Below are 12,500 nucleotides of genomic sequence, written 5' to 3'. Positions count from 1 at the left end.
AGAGATTTTACTACTGTATAAACAGAAAAAGTCTCCAAAATCATCAGCTAGTTGTAGTGGGCCGGTATGTGAAGATAGCAGATTGATAGAACGCTCTTTACAGAGGGAGTTGACAAGACGTAACAGCTTCTTTGAATCACTCTCACAGTCCTGGATCAGCTTGTTATAGTACTTTGTTTTGGCATTTTTAAGCAGCAAACAGTAGTCATAACAAATTTTCTGGTACAAAGAAACATCAGAGGGTAGTTTGGTCTTTCTTCTCTTTCTTTCTAGTCTTCTACGTTAGGTCTTCATTCTTCGGAGATCATCACTGTATCATGGCACTCTGGGTCATATTATCACAAGCTTGTTCTGGATAGGTGCATGCTTATCTGCAACAGCCCGCATAAGAAGATCATAATTTTCTACGAGATCAGGTACAGGCAGATCGTTAGAGCTGCAATGTCTTTCTGCAATGTTGTAAGATCAACCTTTTTCTATCGACGAAAAGACACTTGTTTCACCTCAACTGCAGCGGACGGAATGGCAAGAGTACTCTCAATTTAAGTAGTCAGATAGAAATAGTGACGGTTTAGGAGACATACCGGTAACCATTATGTCATTATGTCATTAGACGAATGGGTTATAATAAGATCAAACCAGTGTCCTGATATATGTGTAGAGAAGTTAACACGTTGTACAAGTCCAAAGGTTTCAAGAAGTTCGGAAAATCTTCTAGTATCAGCATTTTCCGGGTCATCAATGTGCAGATTAAAATCGCCAGCAATGACTAGCACTTCGGGACACATAACCACACCCTCCAGTGAATACTGTGAATTCATCGAAGAAAACACTTGTTGAAACTGGATGTGCTTCAGAGTAGGGAGGTCTGTAAACAATAACAAACTTTGTAGACACATTTGGCAGACACATTCTATTCAGATGACTCAAATGAGAGTCTTTCTTTTCCTTCAACAAGCGTTAGCTTGAAATTATCCTGCAACATTATTCCAGTTCCATCTCCAGTACGCTCGGGCATTCTAGGGATGTTTTTAAAGGAATATCCAGGAGGAGTCAGGGCAGAGAGAACGACAGCATCTATTTTCCGTAGCCAAGTTTCTGTGATGACACAAATATCGATTTCACTATCAATCACATCATCAGTAAAAACTTCGGTCTTGTTTCTTAAAGATCTTGACACAAATATCGATTTTACTATCAATCACATGATCAGTGCAAACTTCGGTCTTGTTTCTTAAAGATCTTGCATTACACATTAAAGGGACAAAGATTCTTTTTAAGGTTTTCGTTTTTGTTCATGCCTGATTGGAATTAGATTTTGATTGTTTTGAGTAGATAAAGGGCGAGAAGTATCTTTGTATTTATAAGGTATGCGCGTGATCGACCAGCGATGTCCAGTTATGTGAGGTACCAGGCTGACCAGCCAAGCGAGTTGTAGAAACAATAGTGTGTACATTCCTACCAGCAGAAGAGGAAATTTGAATATTTGACGATTCGCTTGATGAATTAAATACATTTTCAAAATCATGGTTTTCTTGATATTGATTCCCTTGAATTTCATCATTTGAAGAAAGTCTATCATTTGAATCAAGTGGATTACTTGAAGAATGTTTGTACACATGTAAGCTTTCCTCTGGCCTTATCCACATCTGCAACCACGTCGTGTAGGCTTGTTTTTAGATATCCCAAGACGACACAAATTCTTCCAAAGTCGTGAGTTTAGCGGTACTTTAGGAGTGAGCCGAGTCGTCTCCAAAATGGACATTAGTAGAGATCTTGAATACATATTAACCACCATATTAGACGTATAAGATGTATTAGCAATGAAATAAGGATCTTAATGATATAAACTAGGCTTATTTTAAGGCAGAAACGTGAGATTATTCAGAAGCCATCATAAGTGTGTGGCGCCGGTAGGTGTTCATAACATAAGGAAAACATAAAACATAAGAATAACATAAGAAAAAAAAGGAGAAATCAAAATTGAACTGGTTTGAAATTTTAAACCAAATGTAAAATTGCACCACAACACGCGACTTCCTTCGCATGGCTAAAACGTTTTTTTTCCTTTTTTGGAGGCGATTGAATTTGATGACAAACTTGAACTTTACCAGAAGTGAATATTCGCTTCATGCACTGCGCAAAAGATAGGTCAGAGGACAGGCCCTTAACACTTCTGATGGTAGCAAATTCATAGCCACCCTAATAACAGCTGCTAGTAGTTTTCTAAACAAAGGTAGTCCACAAAAGTGCATCCCTGGGAAAAATATGTAATTTCAAACTTGCCCCATACCCTATGAATACATTTTTGGACCACACGGCATAGCTTAACTCCGAATGCAAGAGCAAACACCTACAAATAATTATACATGCACACGTACCAGCAAAAATAATTCTCTAGGCAGGCATATAACTCAATTCACCCTTGTCACACGGTGGCCATATTGTCCCAGGAGACCAAAAAAGCTTTGTTTTACCCATGGCTCACCCCCATGGTTTTCACTGCGAGGCTTGGCGTGGTAAAACAAAGCTCTTTTGGTCTCCCGGGACAATATGGCTGCCGTGTGACAAGGGCGAATAGAAATCCAAGGTAGCCAATAATATTATTTATCCTGTTCTACCTATCTGTTACTTACTTTGGATAGAAACCTTCACACTTTTCGTATCAGTTACGCTGTTTTCTGCCTTGCAGGTGTATGTGCCATGATCTCTTGGATATTTAGTCCTATTGATCCTTAGATAACTCTTCGTATATGCCCACTCTTTATTCATTCCTTCTGAGGCTTGATAATCCTCATTCACACAGTTATTCACACATACTGGCAGCTGCATTCCATTTCGTAACCAGGTAATTTTAGGTGGGGGGTTGCCATGTGCTTTACATGTAACCCCCAGAGATGTTGTCTCATTAACAACCACGGAATCTGGTTTTAACTCGGAAATGTTAGCTGGTTTATTCGAGAGACCTGAGGAAAAATACCAAAAGGAAATTAAACTAAATTAAACCAGAAACTGAGGTAGCTGTTCACAGTTACTGTACAAGAGAAGTTCTGACCCTGGGAAAAAGTGTCGTGGTCACAGAGCTGAGGAGGTTTGACCCGCCATAAATAATTAATGATGCCATAAATTTTATTTTTTCAGAGACAGTATTACATTTCCAGGAGTAATCTCATACTTGAGCTACATTAGTACAACAGACTGCTAAAAAAAACCAAACTTCTATATCTGCTGAGTGTGTGCTTTGGCAACAATGTTGCCATGCATGCCGAAAAACAGATTATACAATACAATACTTATGTCCAATCTGCACGGCAGTTATGATATCATGACTTGTCTTTCGAGGCTGACCATTAATTCTTACCGGTAGGTTTCTGTCATATCTACATGTACTGTATCATTTATATAGAAGAGAATTAAAATACCGAACAGTTACATGTACATGTACCTCTTTCTGCACTAAGAATGAGACTAGATTTTACTCTGAAAGGGAGACGTGATCCTTACACTTACTGAATCCAGATGGACAATCTAAAGGCCCAGCAATACGGGCAACATTTTTTGTGCAACTTGTCGGGCAACAATGTTGCATTGCAAGTTGAGATGGTTTGTTGCGCATATTACCACCTTCTTGCGCAACAATTTTTCATGTTGCAAAAAGTAAAAGCGACATCTACTTTTTGCAACATAACAATTTGTTGCACAAGGTGGTAACACGCACAACAAACCATCTCAATTTGCAACACAACATTGTTGCCCGACAAGTTGCACGAAAAATGTTGCCCATATTACTGGGCCTTAAGCAAAGACAGCAGAAAAATCCAGGAGGCTTCAACTGAATTCAAACCCATGATCTCTGTGATGCTGACCGGTGCAATGCGAGAACCAACTGAGCAATGAATCCTGACTCAGTTATGAGCAGGTCAATTTGTTGGGCACAATTATTGTGTTCTCATGAAAGGACTTGATGAACGAAATGTCCCTGATAACTTACGGTGTACATGCAGACGAGGTCCATCAAAATATGAGGGTCTCCCTTTGTACCACATCTTGCACTTGTACAAAATGCCACCCTCTGGTGTAGCTTTGGCATTCCTTATCATCAGAAGTGACGAGCTGTCATTGAATCTGCTTGTTTCATTAGCAGGGACCTCAACAGAGCCATTCCCTTCTTTTTTGTACCATTTGAAAATGAGGTACTTCCCCTGGTTATTTTCCTGAAGGTCCACATGGCAAGTGAAATTTGCATCTTCTCCACTTAACAGAACTTTGCTTTCCGGGAATAAAGTTGGACAGCAAGGGATCTTCTCTAAAAACGAAAAAATCAAGGATTTCATGACCTGATTTTTTCAAGAATACTGCACATGTACGGTAAGTCATTTGGAGCCCAAAAAGAACTTATAATTTAGAAGGCTTAGTCAGATCTCTATAATAATAGATCATTGGCAACAAAAAGATCAACAACAAACTTACATTAAACCTTTGAAGCCTACACCGGCCTAAACAGGCCAGGCTTAGTATTAAATATTTTTACTCTAACGCCAGACAATTTTAGTCGTCAGTGGGGAACCCCCAGGAGTCAATGGGTTAATACTTCTAACATGGTTAAGATCTCAGGACTGAATTGATCCGTTAAAATCACTGACCACTTTACATGCATCTCTATAAAATGTCATCTATTACAAAACCTGCACACTAAAGGAGCAGTATTCTGGGGTCAGACACTTTGTAATGCTATTATTTTGTCTTTATTATATGGCTACAATGGTATGCGATTGGCTGCTGAGTGAGCAAGATTTTTTTGTAATGATCGGGGATTATGAAAATTGTTCTCAGCTCCACGGCTCTTTTGAGTTGACGGTAAAAGCTACGAGCGCGTGGGCAAAAACAAAAATATGGGCAAAGTACAATTATACTTTCAATAACGGAAAGAAAATTAGCATACAGATACTTCTTTAGTATGAGCAACATAGAGAGCCACAGCGAGAGTGAGTTTTATTATCCAAACAATGAAGAAAAGGCCAAAACTGAGCAAAAAAAAAAGGCCATATAATAAATAACTTATTAACCTCGCCCGTTCGGTCATTACAGGGAAATCTCAGACCTCGGCCTTGATGTATTGACCTCGCTATCTGAGATTTCCCTGTAATGACCTCACTCTTGGTTAATAAGTGGTATGTATCTGTATATTTCCAAGACTCGACACAAGTGCTAATAAAGTTGGGGAAAAGATCAAAAAGACAGTTCATGACCGGCAGGTCTATAAAAACACAGGTCACATTCCAAAGGTCAGTGTACAAGTCATTGTACTACAGATATATAAACAACACCAAAAGTGTCTCTTAGTGCTAATCACTCTACAAAAATATTGTTTCAGGTCTAAGGAAAACATTTGGCTTAGTAACAGTTGTTCATCACTGGAGCAGAGACTCCCAGTCTTGACTTGTGGAATCTGACCTGTACGTGTGTTTCAGACCCACCTCTTCACGACACTTATTGAAATCCATGTGCATCCAATTACGTGCATTTCCGGACAGATTTCCCAACTTCCCTCGTTCTTTACTGCCCTGTAGCTTGAGTTAATTGCCAGTGTATGACTTAAATTGTACAGTCAACTCCCAGTATAAACTCAAACTTTCAAGTGAAATCTAAAACGTTTCAGGTTCACAAGTTTAAGAGCAGGGTTGGTGCAGATGGGGGGGCGGGGGGGGATTATACAGTGGTCAACAACACAACTGATGATTGGTCTGTACATGTATATGGGCGTCTTGGGCTTACATCCTGCTGGGAGATACACTGACCAAGACAATAAAAATGCCTCTCTGAAATTAATTTTAGCTTACCTTTCGTATTAAAAACATGCTCCACGTACATGTGCTGTCTAATCAGACATGACACTATTTCTCCTTGTCTAGATGAGGATAAGGTACAAATGTACCTTGCCTACTTGTAATTGCTCACAGATAAATTATCAATAGTGACTGTTGCTGTTGAGTTAACATTGCCTGTGGTGCATACAATCTCCTGTGATCACCACATACCCTTACAGATTCTGAAGACTACAAATCAACGTACATTGTGTATCAACTCACCTTTCAGTACAATCACAAAAATATTGTTCCTCATTGTATGGGAGCTCCCTGATTGGCTAGTAGCTTTACACTTGTAGGGTCCAACATCACTGACAGTAAGGTCTAACACAGTGAAAACCTGTTCATTCAGAACAATTTTATTTTCCCATAGAGGTCGCTCTTCGTCAAAATGTAACAGTGTTACTGTAGCATTGGGATCATCAGTTGTACAATCAATGCTGGCATTCAAACCAGTATATCTTCGGATAGATGGCGGTGAATTACCAATGAAATGTAAGGCTCCTGTACCTGAAATTAAATACTAACAATAAGCAATTACATGACAATGTACTGTAGTTCGGTTTACTCCACACAGACCCCTTTCCCATATTCAATGTTTTTAAACATGCTTGGTGACCACGCAAAAAGCTGACATTCCTTCATGGCTTCATGTAGAGAGCAGAGATGAAGGACCAGTTGATGAATTACCAATGAAAGATTTACACAGTCTATAAACTGTGGCACCACTGGGTACGGCAGGTAGGCAGTAAAATAGGAAATTCTATACAAGTCACGTCATTTTATCAAACAATTTAATAATAATAATAATAAAGATGTTACAACTGACTTGTTGAAGGTTAGCCCTAATCGATCTCTTCAGGTCCCGGTTGCTTGAAAGCCAATTAACTTAATCCAGGATTAGCGTTTCTTTTGCTTATTTTCGTTTTTCAAAATTGACTTCTTCTAATGTCAGGTTTTACTAAATATCAGTGTTCAGCAACATTTGGGAGTAGAGAAACTCATTGGTTAACTTTTAATCTGGGATTAGCGTTAATCGGCTTTTGAACAATCGGGCCCAGAGCATCAATGTCAGATTATCATCATGTCTCGCAGTAATAATTTTTAAAAATCAAGTCAGAAAATTTAGTGTTCTGGTTGGACAAATTTCTGATGACATATTTATAGAACCATAAAATGGATTCCTGGGCTGGAATAAAATAACAGAGAATGGATGCTTCGGTTGTGTAAATTGCAAAAGACGACTAGTGAAGTTAACTTATGTTTTATTTTAAGAATGGTTTTTCTGCTCTAAAATACACTCAAATTCATGTTATTTACCCTGAATATAATTATGGGCAAATTCCATTCCACAAGAAATTCAAATGTAATCTTGTTGTGACTAACTTTATTTAACCATATAGGATCCTCATCATTGAAATGTGGTCTTCTAAGAAGCTGTGTGCACAGCAATATTGAGCCTTGACACATCCGCAAATATGTATGTAACTAATTACAGTTATTATTTAAAGTAGCCGCCTGCTTTTAGCCTCAGCTGACAGACTGTTCAGATTGCACGCTGGCAACATCTATCAGCAAGGCTTTTCAATTTGAGGCCACTAAGACAGAGGACAACAACAGTAATCATTATTATTGTTGTTAGCAAGAAAGAAGAAATTACTGCTCCTGATGGAAAGCAGTAGAAGTTTAATCCACCCTGTCAACAAGTTGAAGTTGACATATTTCAAAGGTAGTCCCAATATTTTGTTCAGACTGAAACAAAACTTAAATTAACTATTCCATTTGGAATCAAACAGAAATTTCCTGAAGTCTTAGCTAAATGGTGAGCAACCTGACGAGTGTATAATTTTTGTATTTCCCTCTTGAAAACACATCTGACCTGGATGCCCCCGGACTTGACCCCTAATGTGAAAAGGCAGATTAATGGCTACATGTACATTTGAAGCCACTATGATCTCTAACTGTTTTATTTATGAAGGAAATGATATATGAAATGAATCATACGGTATACTGAACTGCGAATACGAAATCAAATAACGCCATGATTCTCGCGGTTATGGACACAATTTTTAGGTATTGCGTAGAGAACCCTGAAAAATTCAGGACTTCAACGAGGTTTGAACCTGTGACCTTGCGATACTGGTGCGATGCTGTAACCAACCTTCAGCTCAGTTGGTTATAGAATCGCACTGGCATCGCAAGGTCACAGGTTAAAACCCCGTTGAAGTCCTGAATTTTTCAGGTTTCTCTACCCATTTGCTAAAAATTGCGTCCATACATGTAACTGCAAGCATCATAGCTTTACTTGATTTCATATCCGCAGTTCAGGAAAAAGCTTCAAATAAAATTAAGGTCTTTATAAAAGACTTGAGACCTGATAATCGCATTATGACTTCATAATAAATTATCACCAAAACATGGCAATCCAAGGATTGTAAATTAGCAAAAAGGCCAAAGGGTGACAAGTCAGTTAGTAAAGCTTATTTAAAAGGCCATAAATAAGCTGACTTTTTAACCCATTAACTCCTAGGAGTGAGAATTAATATATTTTACTCTGTCTAATTCCTGACAATTTTGATTAAATCTGTAAATACCCCTGGGCAGTACATTAATTAAAATAGTTTATGACAGACAGATTACCCCAAAAGATGTATCTGTTTCTACTGATGTTTTATCCCTTCTCCACACAAGAGTGAGACTTGCAGATCTTACTCTGGCTAACACCAGATGATTCTACTCACAGACTGGGGGCACTTTAAGTGTGAATGGGTTATTAAGGTGTAATGTGCCCATGCATCGTTGTGTCAAGACTGGGAAATATGAACACATCATCTAGATGCAACATTTCTGCACAGACAAAATATTGAGATTTAACTCAGCCACTCTTCATGCTGATCTACAGCTGTACATGTACCTTTACACTCAGTCTGTCAATATTGTTATTAAATTAATATTACGTGAAATTAAGTGAAGCTATGATCCTTGCAGTTATGAACACAATTAATTTTTAGCAATTGCGTGTAGGGAAGCCTGAAAAATTCAGGACTTCAACAGGGTTTGAACCTGTGACCTCACGATGCCGGTGCGACACCGACTAACCCACTGAGTTATGAAGCCACTGACATTGGGAGCTGGTCATTTGTGGGTTCAAATGTTCCCGTGATGATTATTATTATTATTACAAATTTTATGTTACTCCTTAAGTTAACGCATTTAGAGTCTGGGTGATTGCATTAGAATGAAAGTCACAGTGACTGCAGACATACGCAGGTAAATACTCAGTCAGGAGGTGACGTGCAGGATTGCGGAAAATTAATTTAGTTTTTATTAAGGAAAGAGGTACATGTGTGATACTAACAATGCCTTCTTTGTTTTTAATGAGGTACAAATAAGATGCAAGGTGGTGATAATCTGAGGGGATCAAGTTTACATGTCACACTGCAAGTTCACCCTCTTCTTTGACATGGCTCTCTAGTTGTTCATAGGGCACCTATAGAGAATCCCACAGAATGTCATCATCATCATCATATCCTTATTTACCCTCAGATTTTAGAGTAGCTTGACGTAGCTGTGGTACATGTATCTTTGAGCATTTACCCTCGCAACCTCGATACCACTGTGACAGAAGACAGATCACAACACCTGGAAGTCCATGCCCTACTCTTTGAGAATACAATCGACTCCTGATAACTCGAACCCTTGCTAACTCGAACCAAAATCAATTTCCCCCGGATTTCTGTTACCCTCCGCAACTCCAACCCTTGATAACTCGAACTTTCCAGGTGTAACAGACACTTAATGATTCATCGTAGTATTACCATATAATTGAATAGTTCCATTGATTTCCTAAATCAAAGGGCACAAATAAGCTTTATAGTTCTTATCAAAACCATCACAAAGCCTCCGTTATAGTTAGTATTAGCAGCTTGTGTGCTCGTTCCGGTTGGTCAAGTCACCTTGCACATTAAAGTATCAAGTATTAGCTCTGCTTCAGAGGCAAGAGAAGGACTGATATGTACATGTAAGTGTTACTTATTTCATACTGTCCTGTTAGTTGTAGTAGTCTAATTTTCAAGTCGTTAGCTTTACCATTTACTGAATAGCCATTTCCGAAATTCCACAGGACTAATATTCAGTACGTCACTAGTTTGGTTAAAATCACGAGGTCTTACTGGTGTCAATCTTATCCAGCTTAAGTCTTTCAGCCCTTCGGGTCGCTAAAGTTGGCCTAGCTAGTATCATTATTAATTTTTATTTAGTAAGGTTTTGTTAGTTTCTCTTCAATCAAACATGAAATCCCCACGTTGAGCTAAATATGTGGACAAGTTGTTTCTTTTAACTATTTCAGTATCTTATACACCTTGCTTTATCTTAATCAAATTTCATTTTATGGCTTAAACAAGATTATACTGCAACTATTGATGTCAAGGGAATAAATCAAGTACATATAATTCTACATCAAGAGTAGTCCTTATCACCTCAACCTGGTAACGACACCTCTTGTTAACCCTCAAAGAGTCTCTCACCGTAACACCAGCCACTAACTCCACGCAAGAATTTTTTTCCCTTCAGGTCACTTATTATATATTTTTACCCTTGATAACTTAAACCACATCTGTCAATATGTGATAAATCAAAACAAACAGGGTACTGCAGTCCGGAAAATTTAATTTTTTGAAGCACCCATGTAATCTTTGTCCCTTTTTGCATGCAGTACACAAAACATGTCAGTCCAGTTCAGGTTTCGTTGGTTTACTGTTGGGTACTTTGCTTTGTTTTGTTTCACGTTATGTTACGTTCTGATTTGGTAATTTAGAAATGACATTGCTTCATTTTTCTTGAATAATATGTATTACATTGTATGCATAGAAAAACAGTAAACACCGTTTTTGCTTACCTATTTCCGATCCCTTATTTTAAAATCCCAATAACTCAATCCTTTTTCAATTTCCCTTGAACGTTTGAGTTATAGGGAGTCAACTGTAATATATGGGTTCTTTTACGTCCCATAGAGTTTTGAATGTAGAAGGGTTGTGAGATACTAACTAAAGCTCCTTCAGTTTTATCATCCTTATCGGAGAAGACTAAAGAGTCTAACCATTTGAAGATGTCATTACAAACGCAGCACTTTCTCCTCAGTTACTTTAAGACCCTAAGTGTTGGTCTGGCCAGAGTCAAACTCACGACCTACCTCCCGCATGGCAGCCTGGCGCTCAACGAACTGAGGCACCAGTGTGTGGCCCAAGTTGAGTCTACCCAAGTTTTTGTGCCAGCCCGAGAACAAATATAACACGTACATGTAAAAACTAATGGACAGCTCAATCTGCATAGCTTTCTGTAGGAAGTCCAAAAAAAATCCAGACTTGAATGGGATTAAAGTTCTAACTAGTCTTGCTAGAAACTGTAAAAGTTCAATAGTTACATGTACCGGTATCTATCTTTTTATCTTTTTCAAAATTATGAATATTCAGTGTGATGTAGCGTGCTAGAGAGATTAACATGTATTTCCTTTGCTAAAAAACTTAGGGGGTATTTACATGAGACCAGGATGAACTGAGACAGTTATGAACTTGCACCTGTATGAAATTTTTGCAGCCGTTTTCATGAAACCGGGATAAAATGCTTGCTACCTACAGTAGTTTCCGGATGACATGGTATATTTATTCTAAAAAAGTACATTATATACAGTGTATGGGCTGACCAAAAAGCATACAAGCTTGAAATTTCTGGACCCTGTCTGAGATTTCTCGTCATTTACATGAGACCGGTACAAACTTAGACCGGTACAAGAATTTCTTGTCTCGGTCCAGCAACCGAGACGAGTTCAGACCAGTCTGAGGTCATTCTCAGGCTGGTCTCATGTAAATGCATAGAAAGAAATGTATGGAGGCCGATATAAACTCGTGCCGGTCTGAGTTTGTCCCGGTCTCCTGTAAATACCCCCTTAAATTGTGGAATATTATATCCTCCAAACCAAGTTGACTTTGGTTTATCGTTTAGGCTTGGCCGGATGGGAACAGGACTTTTTTCTTTGTCCTTTTTATAATGAGAATATTTAGCTCTTTGAAGCGAGTTGAAGTGTGATAATTGGAGAGGAGATTTCCTGTCTATTCGTTGCCGAGTGAATAAAATCTTGTGATGTTGTGATTAGTGTGGGCTCTTTCTTGTTTCCCACAATCTCAATTTTTATTTAATAATCATTTGAATAAAACGATTAGTTAATACTCATTTTGTTCACCTCCTACAAGAATCAACTTGAACTCGCAATAGACTTTTTAATGGTTTCTGGCACTACAGTATATTGGTTGGGGGGCAAACACGGCTTAAATTAAAGAGAATGTACGGGATTTTGGCCAAATTCAAACCTCATTAACTCCACTAAAAAGCGGAAGATTTAAAAAAATTTTAAATATGTTTAGTCATTTTATCAATATCATTCACACAAAGGAAAATTACGTACATCATTGCACAAGGCGCAACGTCTGAAAATTTCCTCATGTCGTTTCAAATTTCGCGGAAATTTGCATAATTTTGAGCGTTTATAGGGACTTCATGTATATGAAATTTACAAATTTCGTTTACGGTCGTTTTATCTTGATTCTGATTGCCATACTTCACGAAAATAATCTCAAT

At 38.2% G+C, this 12,500-nt stretch overlaps 1 protein-coding gene across 1 annotated transcript in view; it reads right to left on the bottom strand.

Annotated features, from left to right (window-relative positions):
• LOC138000426 (fibroblast growth factor receptor 1-A-like) overlaps nucleotides 1-12,500 on the bottom strand; it is a 69,709-nt gene that overhangs the window by 56,591 nt on the left and 618 nt on the right. Inside the window, exons 2-4 of the mRNA XM_068846834.1 lie at nucleotides 6,090-6,377; nucleotides 3,992-4,306; nucleotides 2,637-2,966 (exon numbers count right to left, since the gene is read on the bottom strand). Of these exons, the coding sequence (XP_068702935.1) occupies nucleotides 2,637-2,966; nucleotides 3,992-4,306; nucleotides 6,090-6,377 (933 nt within the window). The remainder of the gene's footprint in view (nucleotides 1-2,636; nucleotides 2,967-3,991; nucleotides 4,307-6,089; nucleotides 6,378-12,500) is intronic.

This window comes from Montipora foliosa, chromosome 4 (assembly GCF_036669935.1).
Source record: "Montipora foliosa isolate CH-2021 chromosome 4, ASM3666993v2, whole genome shotgun sequence".
NCBI lineage: Eukaryota > Metazoa > Cnidaria > Anthozoa > Scleractinia > Acroporidae > Montipora > Montipora foliosa.
This window is presented reverse-complemented; position numbering and strand designations above follow the sequence as displayed.